Source organism: Ochotona curzoniae, unplaced genomic scaffold, assembly GCF_017591425.1.
Source record: "Ochotona curzoniae isolate NIBS_2020 unplaced genomic scaffold, NIBS_Ocur_1.0 contig_21, whole genome shotgun sequence".
Lineage (NCBI taxonomy): Eukaryota > Metazoa > Chordata > Mammalia > Lagomorpha > Ochotonidae > Ochotona > Ochotona curzoniae.
Genome location: NW_024465322.1, coordinates 7,576,076 through 7,594,222, shown reverse-complemented (window position 1 = coordinate 7,594,222; position 18,147 = coordinate 7,576,076). Strand labels below are relative to the sequence as shown.

The window sequence follows — 18,147 nt, the reverse complement described above, 5'->3', positions numbered from 1 at the left end:
GAACCGTCCTGTGAGGAGGATTTGTGGGTTCTCATGTCTAGACCAGCCAGCCCATGACTCTTTTCCCAACAATTCCAACTTTGGATTCCTGGTCTATTCAAAGCAGTGCTACAAGTATAGCAAGCAATCTTCTGGGCGAAAAACACAGTAAAGTGGTTCAATTTTGTAACAAGATAGTGTCCTATTATATAAATAGTGAAAAGTTGGGGAGGGAAGGAAGCTAAGCCACTGGCATCCCATATGGGCACTAGTTCAGGTCCTGGCTGCTCCACTTGCCTTGTAGCTCCCTGCCTGTGGCCTGGGAAAACAGTAGAGGATGGTCCAAGGCCTTAAGAACCCTGGAAGAAGCTGCTAGTTCCTAGCTTCTGATCTGCTCAGCTCTGGCTTTTGTGACCACTTGGGGAGTGAAATAGATGAATAAGTGAATAAGCAAAATCAATAAATAATATATGAGAGCCCGAGCTGGAGCAGAAATGGAGCAGTCAGGATTCAGATGGGGCATGTATCTGTCTGAAGCAGCAATTTAACTGCTGCTCTAAATGTGTGCCCCAAGAATCATTTTACATCTCGATGCTTTTGTTAATATATGAGGGAACTTCTAAAATTCCTTGGACCAATAAAATTCAAAGATGAGAGCTTTCTGTTGCAAAACAAAAGATCACATTCATATCTTCCAAAATTAAATTTCAAGAAAAGGAACACTTTTTAAATATACTGACCAATTAACTCCGAGCTCCCAGCTAGTCCCTGAAACACTGAAGATGACCGGCACTGGACTCTTTGAATGAATGAATACATGAAATGAATTGGACTTTGACTACACATTTGGGTTGTTAAGTTTCAGAGAGATGTTTCAGCGTGTATAATTTCAACTTGGCTTCTAGAATTAGGAGATACACACCCCTGCCATTAAGATGGGTTTACCATGCTATGTGTCATGTCTTTCTAGCGGTAATGTGGAAGGTTTCATGGACCCTTCGGAGACCCCGCAGGTCCTGCACCCTTCTAGTCTGGTGGTCATTTTGGACAACAGCAGCATCCCAGCCAGTGAAGGATACAGGAGGCAGCATCCTTACGTGTCTGTCTTTTTCTTTTCGTCCTCCAGGGCTCTCAGTGTGAGCTGCAGCCTGTCCGTGAGAATCTCCAGCTCCTGGGTCAGTTTGTACTCCTCTCTGAACTGCTCTCCCAGGAGAACCAGGTCCCGCGTGGCGTCATGCAGGGGGATGTCGCTCAGATACAAACCTCTCCTCGTCAAGTCGTCCAGGTTCATCACACTGCCACGGAGAAAGGAGGTACAATCGGGTGCAACAGCCCAGGTCTGATTGTCACCCCACCTCTCTAAAGTCTGGCTGAACAGGCAAGTCTAGGGGGTACAAGCAAGGTGCATCTTGAGCGTCTTTGAACATGTGTGAACAGGTTGCTTGGGGCATTCTGTGGGACGCACAACAATTAGCAAATAGCCTCCACAGTTTCTGATTCCTTCCAGAGAAACCTTTTTCTCTAATACCCCTACTAGGGAGCTGACGTTTCTTAAAGTTCAACAAAGAGGCCGTAGGTCACAACCCTCACTGATGGCAGGGAACTTATTAAAGTTCACAGTGACATCAAGGTAACTTATTCAAGAAGAAAGGGTTTTAATTTCACAACTTTCTCTTTATTTTCATAATATTATCCAAAAAAAAATCATCACTATTCTTTTACATTCTCATGATTAAGCTTATAAATTACATTACCCAATTAAGTAATATTTAATGAAAATCAAATATGTTTAATTGATAATATATTTATTTGGCTTTAAAATTAGTTGTATGGAGTCTTTAATAGTATGCTAATATGATTAAAAATGCTGTTACAAAGTTTGCTAATTTTTCTTTCAGAAATTTTAAGAAAATAAGTAAAAATAGATTATGATGGAGTTTGAATTAAATTTTTTTAATTAACATTTTAACCAAGACCACTAAAACAGGTTTCTTGTGGATATCAGTAAACAGTTCACTTTTTATTTTGGTTATGCATACTTAGAAACCTACAAAATCTCACCTAACAACTCCCGCACTTATCTTTCCTATTCTTCTCGGATCCACGTGTTCCTAATCTGAATGCACATCCATCTATTAGTCAAATGTTTTATCAAATTGGGAAAATACAAACATATAGCTTTAATTTCCCTTAAAATTTATTACAAGCAAAAATATTAATGTGAATGTCAATGTAATATCATGCTTGAATAGTACATCTGAATAAAGTAGCCAAATATTTTAGTGTAAAATGGTTAAAATCCAGAAATATAGTTCTTTTGTAATCTAATGTGCCATACTAATGCATTGCGTAAGATGGAGATTTTTTTGATGCCATCATATTGGATACTCTACAGAATTTTTTTTTTAAACAGGATCCTTCTTTGTAAAGTACACAACTATTAATTTGCTAACTGGTTTTTTGATATCTTATACTCTAACGGCATCAAAACTTCTCAAGCGGATTAAGTTGTGGCCGAGTACCTTGAGTTTACTACATATGTCCAATGAGATCATCCTTACGATGGCGTCATCTACAGCCAAGGGTTATAAAACAGAATTATTCTTCAGCACAGGCAAACCACAATTGGATCAGCAATGACTAAGATCCTTAGGGACCCCTGGGTGCCGAGCCCCAGCGTCAGTCTAGAAGTGACCCCTGGGTGCCGAGCCTCAGCGTGAGTCGAGAAGTTGTTACCTCGGAGAGCACAGGAACAGGATGCTGTCTGCTTCAGGTAAGTAGATCATTTGTCCCTTGAGACGCAGGCAGCTGATCTCAGTGCCCGTCAGCTCATCCTCACATTCTAGCTTCTCCACATCCAGCAATCCTTCCTTTGAAAGGAAGAGACAGATATTCATGAGTGCCTTGCTCCCGACCTGACACGCCAGCACCCAGATGGGCGCCAACACTTCCTTTTCCCACCGTAAGGCAAAGCGAGTGCATGGGTTCTAAGAGCTGGGTGCCTTTCATGAGCTTTAATGAGGCAGCATCACATTACCTTGCTTCTCAACACGAAAACGGTATTGATGTGTGAAAGGATCCCATGGAAGCTAATATCAATATGAGGACGAACCAGAGAGAAAACGGATAACAGGCTGCAATTCCCAGGCTGGAGCTAGGTGAACAGAGAGCAGAGGGCAGTTAACCAGTGCAGATTTGGATGATCTTACAACACTAACTGTCGGATTAAACTGGCTTGTTGAGGTTGAAAATCAGAAAACCGCAATTATTTTGTAGAGAACTTATCTCAAAGCTATAGACTCCCATCTTGACTACGCAACTCCGTGAAATAGTTGCCAGAACACAAAACCGCTTACAGATTCAGAGGACAGTAGGCAAATATGAACTAATGCTAAAGAAACCTTTCCACAGAATAGAGATTTTTACCTTATTATTTGGGAGGCAGAGTGAAAGAGAGAAGAGGAGAGATGCAAATAAAGAAGTGTCTTTCATCTACCGGTTCCCCACTGGATTGAGCACAACAAGCTGGGCTGGGGGAGGTCTTAGCCAGGAGCAGGGGACTCCATCCACACAAGGGAGAGCTGTCCGTCTCTGCCTTCTGGGGTGCGGCAGCAGGGAGCTGCTTCAGAGACGGGATAGTGGGACTTGAACTGATGCTCTGATGTGGAGATGCAGGTGAATGGGAGAACGCTCCTTCTGTATCTGTTTGCCTCTCAAATAATACTAAACCATTATTATAATAATACAATTATAATAACATAATATAAATAATAACCATAATATAATTAATAAGTAATAATATAATTATAGTAAATAGATAAGCAAAAGCCCAAAGGCAGGTTGGCATAAGGTTAAATATACTTAGCTTGTGATTATAATTGTGTTATACAGGATGTGATGATCCACAACTCATCGTAAGAGGACTACATCATGGATGCCTGACATGTAGGAGTGGTATCTTGCAGGCTTTTGCCTCAGGCCCCAAGGATGCACACTGCCATCTTACCTGGGGGAGAACTCTGTAGATGGCATTGCCACACTGAGTGACCACGAGGTCCCGGTCAAATATGATATGAAAAGGGAAAGCTTTGCAGAAGGTGTATGGGCTGATGCGTGATTCCTGGGTACCGTTCTCTTCGAATCTGTCCAGGTCTTCGTAAAAATCCTCTTCCTTTGACTCTTTTTCCTCAATTAAAAATTGAGTGTGGTCGCATTCTTCATTTCTCTGTTGGATAACCTAGATATCAACAGGGGAGATGGCATCAAGGGCCTTTCACATCAAAGTATCTAAAGGTAAGACACTTGTATGAAGATGCGTACATCCAGAGGATTGCTTGTAAGAAATTACATATATGTATACACACACACATATGTTACAGATATGTTTATGCACAATTATCATACACGTCTAAGGCAGAATAACATTTCAGAACATTGCTCCATAAAATTTGAACTAGTTATTGGTAGTGAAACACAAATTTGGTATCCATTTCCCAGTAGCTCCCGTGGCCTCTTTGAAAGAACTAAGAAAAAAAGAAAGTTCCCCGTGCTGTGACGGGCCAGTTCTTATCAGCTAGGCACAGGAGTACTGTGGACAAGCTGCCAACAAGCCAGGGAGCACCATACATATATTTAAAAGCCACGCAAAAGAAATTACAGAGCAATATATCCAAGAATATAAGCAATGAGATTTGATTGTCTATCCACTGGCAAGTATTAAAAAACGTCACTACCAAGCTGAATAGGGCCTCTCAACCAGCACGGATGGGCAGGTCTTTTGACTAATTTTGCTGGAAGATAAACAGCCAATACATGTTAAAAAAAAAAGTATTAAAATATGTATTATGTGTTATTTGTTTCCAAAGCTAAATTCATCCTAAGGAACAACCTTATTTATAAAATGCTGTCCAAGGACTCATAATATATTACTGAAGTGCAAAACAGATTTTTTTCTTTGGACTTGAAGAAATTTTAAGTAGTGTGTCCTCTTACCAACCCTTTCTCAACTGGAGCCAGACTGGGGTGCTGCTCCTTTTTGATATTTTGTTCAAGAGTTCTCCGTAGTCTGCTCTAACTTCTAAAGAAAATCTCAAGAGCCATGCATGCTGTTGCATGCAGTCTTTTATGGCAAAATGAAGGTGCGATTATCCCCATAGCTGCCTCTCAGGGTTACCACGGAAATCGTATATCAGTGTTTCTTATTTACACATTTTTAAAAAATGTTTCCTCCATTATGGATAATTTTATTAAATCGTGGACAAAAGTTAAGGCCTAATCTTGATGTTCCATTGCTTTTGTTTTGAATAAAGAAACTGAATTATGAGGGCTCCATTTACTGATTAATTTTTAAATTCTACTTGTTTCACTTTGATCATTGTGGCAACACAAGTAAGTAGCTTTTCTGACGCTATTTCTAATGTCTCGTTGCCGTATCCTTTTATGATTTAATATAACATTTCCAGTGTGGTTCAAATCGACTCTCCGGACCTCAAGAGACTAAAACAGTGCCTGTGGAAAAAAAAAATCAAATATGCGAAAAACACTTATAAAATGCAAATATTATAGAAAATCTATACGTGAAGAAAACACTAGGAGAACTAAATATGGTATAAAGTGAGCCATTGCTTGAATTTTATGTCATGTCGGCTAAAGCAGTAAAGCTCCCATTCCAAAGACTGCAGGAACATAGTAAGAACAATTTTGGAGAGTTCTAATTTGTGTTTTTTTTTTTTTTTTATTTTCCCATGTACCTGTACCCTGTTGCTCCATTTAGTTAAAGGACTATAAACTTAACAGTACACACAGCATAGAGGAAGTCCCCAAAATAAACTCTCAGTGATCTAAGTCATGTGATTTTGATGTTAAAAAAAGAACTGGAAATGATAAAATACATGCTTTTTCCCCCCTGAATTCCAGTGAGATTCTCGTTCAGGAATAAACTGCAGTCTCCTTTCATCGCAGTTGTAACTTTTCAGCACTTTTGTATTGTATCACGGAAGGTGTGCGGTCATACTTTCCAGTTGTGGAAAAAGGACAGACTTGGACATCACCAGCAGGTGTCCCAGAAGTGACACCAACTCAGAAACAGACGAAATCATGACACCTTGTGTAACATGACCAGATCAAATCGAAGCAATTCTTTGCTGTTGTTATTGATTTAAATATTGCTATTTTTAAAGTTTCTGTAATGCTGTGCTTTTAAACTGTGTGATTTCTCTCCATGTGGAGGCACAACAGGAGTGATAGCTTAAAAAAAGTATACACACACACACAAAAAAAGGACTGCCTATCCATTCTGCCTTAGAAAAGGCAATTGAGGGTCCAGCGCTCAGCACCATGGCTCAACAGGTTCATCCTTTGTCTGCTAGTGCCAGCATCCCATATAGACACGGGTTCGTGTACCACCTGCTCCATTTCTGATGCAGCCTGGAGGAGCAGCACAGAATGGCTCAAGTCCTTGGGCCCCTACACCCGCATGAGAGACCTGGAACAATTGGCTCAGCTTCAAGCTTGTGGCCATGTAGGGAGTGAACTAATGAATGAAATACCTTTCTCTCTTTCTTTCTGTAAATCTGATCTGCCTTTCCAGTTAAAAATAGCCTTTTTTAAGGCAGTTGAAATCACGTATCGCTCTCTGTACTCAGACCAAAGTTAGGACTACTGCAGAAGGCTCTTGGGGCTGAAGATGCTGAGCCCTGGAAAAGCAGCTGGCTGGGAAGCCCCTTGCAGCTTGAGGTAGAGACAGGTGCTGCCTCTCCCATTGCTGCAGAATCCAACATGTGTCTCATCAACAGGAACACAACTGTTAAAGTAGCGGTCCTGGCTTCTTTCACCAAAGTAGCTTGATTTCAAAACAAAACAGAACATTCGGTCCTCAAGATGAGACATCTTAGATTTATTTCGGAGCAGACAAAAATTTCCACAGAGAAACATTGCCTGTAAATCAAGATGTAACCTTCTCTGAATGTGAAAACCCCAGTGGTAGTTCCTTTGCGGGGTGAAACCCCCACACGGGAGCCACTCACATAGGCCCCTGCTTCCCAGCTATGGGGTGCCCACAGGGAATGTAAACCAAACTTCTTGTGGCATTCAGTACTGAATAATTAGAAAAATCTGCTGCCTATATATATATATATATGCATTTTCTCGATAATGTATAGTGAGCCCAACTATACAAGCCTTTTATAGCACTTCTACTATATACTAAGTACTTCTACTGCTAGGAGTTTATGTATGAGGGCTGCTGTCAGTGGCAACTAAAGGTACATACGCAGCAATTTATTTCGGACACTTTCCCGAGCGTCCCCCGCCCGTTAAGATCTCTGTCCATTACCTTCATGTCTATTTCGGTGCCATGTATTTGTTGCGCCACCGTTTTGATGATCCCGATGACAATATCCTGAAGCCCTTCTCTCTCGGAATAGTAATGGAGGATGAGTCCTCTGCCCTTGTCCGCGTCCGTGCACCTGAAGGAGGGAGCCCGCATCCCAGGGTAGATAGTGGCAAGGTGGTCGTGCAGAGCATCAAGATTCTGCAACGGAGAGCACAGCGGGTTAAAGAAATCATTTCTCTGCAGTGATGGTAGACTTGGGGAAAGCCAGCCACAAATGGGCAGGCCAGCAGAATAAACATTCACATTACACAGCCTTCCTTTGCCATACCCAGATATCTGCAAGGCAAGGACCAGCGAGAAGCTGGAATTAAAATAGCATCCTTACGAAAAAAGAAAAAAAATCTGTAACTATTCATAGTACATCTCAAAAAGGGATAAACAAGATGTAAAAAAAATGCCTGAAGCAAAAAGTTTTAAAAATGCATACAGTGACGGACTAATGTAAGAGTTTGGGGAAAGTTGCATATTGTGTTCTGTGTTAAACAGCAGGGAATGCCCAAGGTGTCCACGTACCATGTTCCTGTTCACAGTACAATTCTAAACGTAATTGCTAATGCAAAAATGTGTGTCAGAGTCGTGAGCAGAGGGAGACACAGACATACAATGTCTGAATTCACATCTTACCAACTAACACTAGACTTCAGAAATAAAAGCAGCCTAATGTCTTCGTGTTCATTTAGCAGTCTCCGATCAAGATCGTTCTTTGGCAAGCCCATGAGATACTCATAATTATCTTCATGTTAGAAGAACAATACATTGGCTACAAATAAATCATTCTCTCTTCATGCAGCCTTATTGTTAACTCGGGAAATGCCAAGTCCTCGAGGCTCCCACATGCTTTGTATCTACAGACATATATATCCGTAATGGCTTTGGATAGTATCAATGAGGGAGCCAATAACGGGAGCTGAAGAAATGAATCCAAAGACTCCACTGTGAAATCCAGCCTGGCTGATGCTGAACAACACACATGAATTCCTCCTGCCTGCCTCTAGAGGACGCTATTGCAATGCGAAAGTAACCCGACCGGCGGGCCTGCCAGCGCAGGGTAAAGTTTACATAACCTACAAAGACTCCTGAAACCCCAGGGTTATTTCGGGTGGTGGAAGGGTGTGAGAGCTTCTTCTGTGACAAATTCTTTTCATGGGAACTCTGGCCTAAGAAGGGAGGAGTGAGGACTGTTCTTTGCAAACCTTCCAGAATGCCTTACAAAACTGATGTGAAAAGCTTGAGGCAACCTGGTGAGAAGAAAAACAATCACCCAAAAGAGATTTACTTTGATCTCTTTTACCACACGGAAGACTCCAAGGAGAGATGTGGCTGCACACGGGACATTTTCCCAGCACAGGTAAGCCCAGCTTGGAGCTGTGGACCACTTAAAAGTGAAAAGCGTTAAAAGTGAAAAGAGAATGGAAAAGTGAAAACCGAGTCAGAAGTTAAGTCAAAATAGGCCTCATATTTTTTTCATTCTTTCGTAAGTCACCATGTTTATAGCACGTTCACACCCACTATTTGCATCTTGTGTCATTCTGTGCTATTAGCCCTTTTCCACACGGAGGCAAGAAGAGCTATCCCAGGGCTGCAGCAATTGCAACAAACTACCACTTCAGGGGCATCGTTGGTGCCAGGGTAGGATAGACTAGACCTATTGCTTGGGCCGTGTCACCTTGGATTGCTAAAGACTGGCCTTGCAACCTCAATGTGGGCAAACCTATCTAAATTTAACTCAAGGTATAGATGATATTACACCATGAATATTAACAACAAAACACAAGTGATGTTTCTGAAATGCATCTTTTCGAAGCCAAGTAGGATTTTTTTTATTAAAATGTCCATTAAGAATGTTCATCTTTCAAGTCTTTTTGCGGTAACCAACTCCCCCAAGATTTCCTGTTTTATTGAATTTGCTATTAATTAGGTGGACAAGTAAAGTGCTTCCTCACAGCATGAAAGATTTAAAACCACTTAATGTACTATTGATTTTCTTTAGATAGTATCTAAAATGAAAACCACTCCTGGGATTTCTTTAGTTACAGATTCCCTTGCTTGAGTTTGCTCTCTCAAGACTAAAGTGATTACCATAGGCTGCCTGTCACAAGAAATGGGATTAGGGATGAAAAATTAAATTATTCCCATTGGAGTACATGGTGAACAAAAAAGTGCCATGTTCAAACTTATACTACAATTGTTTGCAGCAACCGGAGAAGGCCACTGAGGAACACCTAAAATAGCCAAGAGAAAATATTTTCATATTTAATGAGACATCTTTTAAAATCTCATGAAAAAAAATGCATATTCTAAAAAAATGCACAGTTTTCAAAATTTTAGCAAAAATATAAAATTATCTTTTAATTAATGAACTCTTTGAAATATCCTCATAATATCTAAACAAAGTTGATTATTCACTCACATGGTAATAGCAAAATTCTGGGAGACGAGTTTTATGTTCAAATTGATATTCTGTTTCATTTCTAAATATATACATAGGAGGCTAGTATTGTGGTGCAGTGCACTGGGTCAGGGCCTGCAATCCCAGCATTTCATGTAAGTGCTGGTCCAAGCCCTGGTTGCTCCACTTCCTATCCAATTTTGTGCTAATGTGCCTGGGAAAGCAGGCGGAGATGGTCCAAGGCATTTCGGCTCCTGGCACCCATGTGAGAGATCCCAATGTAGCTCTCTCTCTCTCTCTCTCTCTCTCTCTTGCTTGTTCCCTCATTCTGTTCTTCCCTATCTGTAAGCCTGCCTTTCCAAATAACAGCAGATAGATTATTTTAAATGAATTAATAAATAAATAAATCCATTCATGAATGACCATATGGAAAGAAAAGCCTGCCATGGCCAATTGCAAGAAGTATATATAGCCATGCATGTAAAGAGAACAGGTCTGGAAAAAAGGATGGAAACACACATGTCACAGCAAGTATGGATTCCCAAGAAACAACCAAGCGCATTTCAAGTGTGTTTCTATTTGTTCTTCTTAGCTCCATCAACTTGGAAACTTGAAAAGTCATACACAGCTGACCCATCCATGTGGTTTACACAAAATGGCTATTCCGAGGTTCTAATGTCATTATCTAACATTTTGGTTAAGTTATATACAAGAAAGTGGCCATTTTCAAGTTTCAAGATAAAAGAAACTTTCAATGACCTAAATGAAGTAGAAATCCAAACAGCAGGTATTAGAATTACCAAAGTAAGTATCTTAGGAGCGGAACAGGAACTTTATGCTCCCCACCCCCTTTCCTGCCTTTTCATCAAGAGAAATAAATCACCCCTTCAAATGAAAAAGACACAGATGATTTTTTAAAACAAACATGATGGAAACCTTATATGCTCGGGTCGGTGCAGTAGGTGTGGATGACTCAAAGGTGTGAAGAAAACAGCTCCCCTGCTTGGCAGGGCCCAGGGGAGCTTCCATCTGTTTGGCAGGGTCCGGCAGATTTCTCTCTGACCACCTTGACACAGTCTCACCCCCTGTTTGCGTGGACACTCGAGCACCCCACTAAGAATTCTGTAATCTACTGAGGCATGGTTGTTTGCTGCCCGTGAGATAGTTTTTGTAACTGATATAAACTTGGGAGTTAATGTTTTTGATAATGTCTTGGTGAGTGTACCTTTAACTGCGCACAGGAATACAATTAAACTCATGCCATTTCTGGACACCTTATCGTGTGCCTACCCATTGCCCTGAAATCTGACCCAGACATATAACATGCCTTCTGGGAAATGGCTTGATAAGAATTTTACAAATGATTGGAAGTGATGGGAGTATGAACTGAAACTGCTATGGCAAAAAATACAGTTACTGTGACCCTAAAGGCTATCCTGCTATGGCAAAAAAAATATAGTTACTGTGACCTTAAAGGTCAGCCTGTCCTTGAAACTCTTTAGAGCATAGAAAATGTAGTCATTTTAGCTGCTTTCATAATTTTTTAACTAGAGGAAAGAAAGGGAGATTTTACTAACAGCATAGAGATGTACTTTGGATTATTGTCTGATTGTTTATGAGGTTGTAGAGCCTGTAGTTGTAGGGGGATTTAATGTTTGAAACTTTTTGTCCTATCATTATGGTTTTTTTTCCCCCCTTTGGGTCTATTTCTCCCATTAAGTGATACATACGTATCTTTATCATTACAATTTTTTTCAAGAAAAAGACTCTCATTAAGGAAAAAAGGAAATAAATAAGTATACCTATGTGAGTATTTTCCTATTGTAATGCTTTTCAATTCATCCTAAAAAAGGATCCCGTCTGTACAATAAATACATTTGCTAATTATTTTTTTAAGATTTTGAGGACATGGGAATTCTTTACAAAATAAGTCTTACAATTCTAAATGATTCTTTCTGCTCAAGGTTTCAAAATTTTTTATTTATCAATCGATTTTCACTTTCTTTGAAAGGCAGAGACAGAGAAAACAGACAGTGATTTCCCATTTGCCAGCTCACTCCCCTAAATCCTGTAACCAGCCACGATGGGCCGGTCCAAAGTCAGGAGCCTGGAACTCAGTACGGGTCTCTGATGTGGGTGATAAATGTCTCGGACTGGATTCTGCTGTTTGCACAGGATACACAGTCGCAGGAAGCAAGGGCAAAAAGCTGAGGGTCGGAGACGGATCCCAGCCCTCATACAGGGATGTGTAAGTCCCAAGTGGTGACTTAGAGCTGCACCAAACCCCTGCTCTCCAAGAAAGGATTTTAGAACCAAGCTAAATCCCCATTTGCCAAATTTAAAATTGCAGGCTATAGAAACTGCATTTCAGATGCTGAAAAAAAAAACCCACCAGTTCTTCTGAAATTCAAAAGCTAAAAATAAACTGAACAGTGCATTTTTCTAAGAAATATAAATAATTTAGGGAAGTATTAGACTTTTACAGCTGTTCAGGAAAACCCTCATGTTTCCCAAAATAACATTTTGGACAAACAGTGAAGAATCAGATCAGTCTCCAAACCCAGATTGCTCCTGGTGGGCTAGCCAAATCGCAATGTCGTCTTTTATAAACCCAAATCTGGAGCCAAGAAGAATAGAAAAAAAAAAATCCCACTGAAAACTGAACAGAAGTGCTGCTTCAGGAACTTGAATACATGCAAATCGAGGGAATGCATGAAATTGCCAGTGTCTCAAGATTCACCGAGGGAAACAGTGAGTTCAGCAGACACTGAATGCTGGGATACTCAACTGAGGTCTCAACACATTCAAACAGGCTCATAATTGAAAACTGACCTCTCGCAATTGCATTTTGGACTTTAATGTTTTAATAGTCGATCTGAATGTCTTGGGTGTTCACCTTGTTTGAAAAGTTATTTATTAGTTTTATTTCAAAGACAGATTTATACAGAGAGAAGGAAAGGCAGACAGAGAGAGAGAGAGATCTTCCATCTGCTAGGTCATTCCCCAAATGGCTATAATGGCCAGAGGTGGACTTGTGTGAAGTCAGAAGGAGCTTGGAGCCACTTCCAGAAACTCCCATGTAGGTAGATGGGCTTAAGGCCTGGGCTCTGTTCTGCTGCTTTCCTTGGACACATTATCATGGAGCTGGATGGGAACTGGAGCAGCCAGGACTTGAGAACTGGTACTCATATGGTAAGCCAGCTCTGCAGGCAAGGCTTGACTTATTTTTCATCACAGCACCAGACCCGATGTTCATTTTAACTTGATTTCTAACTCTTTAAAATTGTTGGAGAAATAAAGAATATATGATAGTAATATAATATCACTGAAAAGAAATTGGTTACCCTAATTTATGTTGACTTGGCTTCCATTCCGAGAATTTAAATATTATTAACTATGACCTACTCTAAGTTCCTGACTCCTTGCACAATTGAATACATGCATATTAATGTATTAATGTCAACTAATAACCTAAAGGGAATGATATTCCACTTACCCAGTACTGGGTATCAGATCATCCCAAAATGCACTAGTTAAAATAAGAATTTCGTTATTATCTTGCTTGGCATTATGGGTTGGCTAAGGCAGGGATTTCTTTGCTGGATTGAGTTCCAATGGACAGCAAGGCCACAATCATCAGGATACCACAGTAGTGTGGCTCTCCAAGTTGAATCAACCCAGTGGGATGCTAAGTGTCACTGGCTCTCTGCTGGGAGCTGGGCACTGTTGCCTGAGGGTCTAACACAGCCTTTCCGTGCGGTCTGTGCTTCTCATGTCATATCAAGGGAGCACCCAAAGAGTACTATCCAAGCTCCCGAGGACGATGCCCATGAGCAGGTGTCTCCAGCCTGACCCAGCCACCCTGTGAGGTCATCTGGGGAATGAACTAGTCAATGGAAACTCTGTCTCTCTTGCTCTGTGCTGCTCTGCCTTTCAAATAAATAAAAAACTTCTTTCAAAAAAAATTTTTGAATCATATATAAAATTTCCCAAGGTAAGAGTTATATTAGCCTAATAAATTATCCTAAGAAAACCTTTAAAAAGGAACACACACCCTACCATATACCCCTACGCACTTCAGAATAATTAATGTACTGATTCAGACTCTACTGACCGCCTACATGCATAATACATGCTGTGTCTGGTACTAAGAATCTGTAACACATACATGTGTCATATATGTTATATATAGATGATATATTTCATATACATATGTAAAGGAAAGCAAAAAAGGGGATTTATATGCACACAGGAACTGTTTTTTTTTTTAAAGATTTAATTATTTTTATTGAAAGAGACAAAAAGAAAGACCTTCCATCTGGAGGTTCACTCCCCAAGTGGCCATAATGGCTGGAGCTGAGCCAATCTGAAACCAAGGACCAAGAGCTTCTTCTGGTGAGACACCTGGGTGCAGGGTCTCAAGGTTTTGGGATATTCTCTCCTGCTTTTCCAGGCCATAAGCAGGAAGCTGGAAGGGAAGTGGAGCAGCCGGGACATGAACCAGGGCCCATGTGAGATCCCAGGACTTGCAAGGTGAGGATTTAGCCATTGAATCATCATGCCTGATCCAAGATGTGTTATGCACAACGTATCCACATATCCAAGTAAGACTCTGGGCAGAGATGATTCCAAGAAGTCCACGTTGGTGTGATGAATGACATGGAGTGATAAAGCTAGAGCAGAGTCAAATAACCTCCCAGGTTATGATTTTGGTAGCTATTTTATTGTTCCCTGTCAACTTTACATCGAAATGTTAAAACGGATATTTTTAAACTGTCAACAGATATGAGCAATTCTCCTTGTAAATTCAATCCTGACTAGTAATTTTCCTGTCGACACGAAAAGGCAATTGGACTAGCCATGGGTCTCTTCCTTTCTATTTCAACGTATGTGTCAAACTGAATTATTCTTCAAGGAGAATTCATCTCAAACTATTCGTGTGTTTGGTTTCTGTTTTTTTTTTTTTTAAAACAACTATCATTTTTAAAAAGACAGTTACACTTTGCCACAGATAAAAATTGTCTGGAGAGACACAGTCATTTAGGGTATGTGTGGGGGTCTCTGTGGCCTTGGTTTACATTCCAGCCCAATAAACAGGAAATGACCCTGCAGTGTGAGAACTCCTGTGGCTGTGAAATAGTGTGCAAGGAAAACACGAGGATGGCCAATTTCCCTGGCTCCAGTAAGGCAGACAAGGGAGACAGTGGTGGGGTCTCACTGGCACAAGTGATTTGATCTGCAGGTTGAGTGGGCTTTTTCTACGTGATTGAAGGAACTGGCCAGGCAGAGGGAAATCTTTCATGGTGTTTTAATAATTTATGGAAAAATATCAATTTTTATACATGCCATAGTATTTTAAAGCAGTTCATAAAAACCAACTGTTTTATTTGCCATAATGAAAAAGAGCATTTAATTTTTATTTAATTAGCCTGGTCAAAAAATTATATTTATATTTATATATATATATATATTTACTCATAAGAAAATAGTGACTTAACATATTCAATTCACCATTAACAGACCATTTTAAAACCAAGGTTGGAGGATAATATAAAAGTTGCACAATTAAAACCATGCTGGTATTAACTAAATTTTGTGTAGCCCACTACATCCAAAATACTACCACTTTAAAATAAAATAATATTAAATTTATTAATGATTAGTTTAGAATTCCTTTTTAAAAATCTAGACTTATTTATGTACTTAAAAGGAAGAAACACAGATAGTGAAAGTTAGAGAAAGACACAAAGAAACAGACCGATCTGCTGGTTCACTCCCCGTTGGGCTGGCTAGGCTGAAGGCAGAAACCCAGATCTTGTTCCAAGTCTCCCATGTGACTGGCAGGGATTCAACTCCCAGCAGCCATCACTGGATGCCTCCCAGGATCCATATTGTTCAGCAAGTTGGGACTGGGAGCATAACCAGGATTTGAACCAGGTACTCTGATATCCAGACAACCTGAGCTGTGTTAACCATCATGTCCGACACTTGTCCCTTACGTTCTTTCTGCACTGTCTTTGGAATGTGGAATATATTGCCCCTGACAACCCATTTTCTTTCCAGTAGGCAGTAGCCTCAGGTTTGGTGCCTGTCATACCAGACAGCATAGCACTAGAAAGGACAGAAAAACTCCTCAGAGAATGCTTGCTCCCCAGCTGTGCCATAGCCAGCTTAACACAAGATTGCAAAGAGCAGATTTAAAACAGAAAAACAAAACCATCGAGGGGAATATTGCTTTGATTATGTAGTTACGACCATTGAGAGAGAGAATTAAGTCCCAGCTATGAAAAAGCTGAAGCTTTGATGACAATGGTCAACCAAAGAACTAGAGAAAAGTGGAATAGGTACTTAAACTTTTCAACTAATAAACTGTAATCAATTATAAATGATCTATTTAAATACCAGCTGTTCCGTTTTAAGTCTCTCCCTGCAACTACTTCATTTTTTTTTCCTTCTCTGACAGCAGCAGTTTAGTAAATACATGGTGGGAGATTGCAAACCAGTTTCCATCTTGATTTAATGCTGTTTTAAGTTTATAAGAAAAATGTCACTGTGTAAACAATAGACATTTTGATTAAACACTAAAGTTCTTATTTTGGCTGTTAAATCAATAATGCAGCTGGATTGAAAGTAGTTTACATTCCCACAGAGCTGGGCTCTGGCTCAGCTAGTATTGCGCTGACATCATTCTCCAGCAAGATCTGCCTGCTTTCAGCAGCCGGTTTGGAAATATCCTTTGCAAACAACTACATAATTTTCAGTGTTAACACATTTCAAGAAGAGGGTCTTTACAAATTCCAGTGCTTAAAATAGTAACAGCCGTCCAGAAATAGCCTCGCATCTAATGTGTAATTTGCTAGCTAAAATGTGGAAGGTGAATTTGCTAAAGTGCAAGACAAAGACCTCTTTTCACATCACCTATCTTTCCTTTCCTTTTTTTTTTTAACCTGAAACTATGGTTGGAAGATTTTTCCTGTTTCCCTTTTTACAGATTAATTAATATGCAACTCACGGCAACAGTTCTGAAATTCATTGTGATGGCAGAATGGCTGATGCCTTCCATCAACAAGGAATTCCAGGTAGAAAATCATAAAGGACTGACATACTGCACCCATTACCCTGTACAAACTAGAACCCTGGTTCCCTGTTGAAACCACACCACAACCACTGGCATACCCATGAAAGGAAGTTGAACAGAACACAACAGGCCATGTGGTTATTTTGAGAGACCATTAACTTGTGACATATACATTCCGTATCAGCATCCAGATGTTTTATATATTTATATACATTATGCATATATATAGTAAAGATGCTAAAATTTGTTCACAACCACCCAACAACTATGATTATACTTGAGTTAGAAAAGGCTTGCTATGACGCCATGCCAGCATTCCAATTGTTCAAACAAAAACATCCCAAAACCTACCAGGAAAAGCCACAAAGTCTGACTCTTGTAGACAAAACCCCCAGGTGCTTACCTGTAAAAACTCTCTCACATTAGATCCCAGGACACGCAAGATGGTGTCATAACCGGATTCTTGACAGAAGACGAAAAACATCTTCCCGAACATTTGGAGGATCTCTCCAGCGTTGAGATCTAGTTTAACAGGTTTAAGAGAAATTGAGAGAGACAGAGAGAGATGTGAGATCAGACAGAGAAACAGGCAGAGAGAAAACAGCACGTATTAAAAGTAGAATATTGGGGGCCTGGCATGACAGCTTAGTGGCTAAGTCTTTACGAGTATCCCACACAGGTGCTGGTTCACATCCTGGCTGCTCCACTTCCCATCCAGTTCCCTGCTTATGGCCTGAGAAGGCAGAAGAAGATGGCCAAAGACCTTAGGATCCTGCACCAACTTGGGAGACCCGGGAGAGTCTTCTGGCTTCAGATTGATTTGGCTCTGGTCATTGTAGCCACTTGGGGAATGAACCTGCAGATGGAAGATCTTTCTCTCCATCTCTCCTTCTCTCTGTAAATCTGCATTTCCAATAAAACAAATAAATCTTTTTTTTTTAAGATAGAACATTGGGGGAGGAAAAGAGAGAGGGAATATCATTTTGTTCTTATAACTGCATCTGTAGACCATATTAAATCTGTTTCATTAAAAATTTAAAAAGCAATACATGAAAAGATAAGTGGAACAAGTATAATATTAAGGATTTTTAAAATTATGTTTATTTATTGGCATATTTATTTGACAGGGCCGCACAGAGAGAAGAGACAGGGAGAGTGTACCACCTCATTAATTTCCCCACATGGCTGCAATGGCCAGAACTGGCCAAAGCCAAAGCCAGGAACTTCATGTGGGTCTCCCACGCAGAAGCAGCAGTCCAAGGACATGGTTCTCTTCTGATGCTTTCCCAGGCACATTAGCAGGGAGCT

The 18,147-nt window shown here is 40.3% G+C and overlaps 1 protein-coding gene across 1 annotated transcript in view; it reads right to left on the bottom strand.

The window, feature by feature from the left end:
• GUCY1B1 (guanylate cyclase 1 soluble subunit beta 1) overlaps nt 1-18,147 on the bottom strand; it is a 39,635-nt gene that overhangs the window by 4,897 nt on the left and 16,591 nt on the right. The window contains exons 4-9 of the mRNA XM_040971317.1: nt 17,243-17,361; nt 7,313-7,510; nt 3,986-4,216; nt 3,017-3,133; nt 2,716-2,849; nt 1,077-1,274 (exon numbers count right to left, since the gene is read on the bottom strand). Coding sequence (XP_040827251.1) covers nt 1,077-1,274; nt 2,716-2,849; nt 3,017-3,133; nt 3,986-4,216; nt 7,313-7,510; nt 17,243-17,361 — 997 coding nt within the window. The remainder of the gene's footprint in view (nt 1-1,076; nt 1,275-2,715; nt 2,850-3,016; nt 3,134-3,985; nt 4,217-7,312; nt 7,511-17,242; nt 17,362-18,147) is intronic.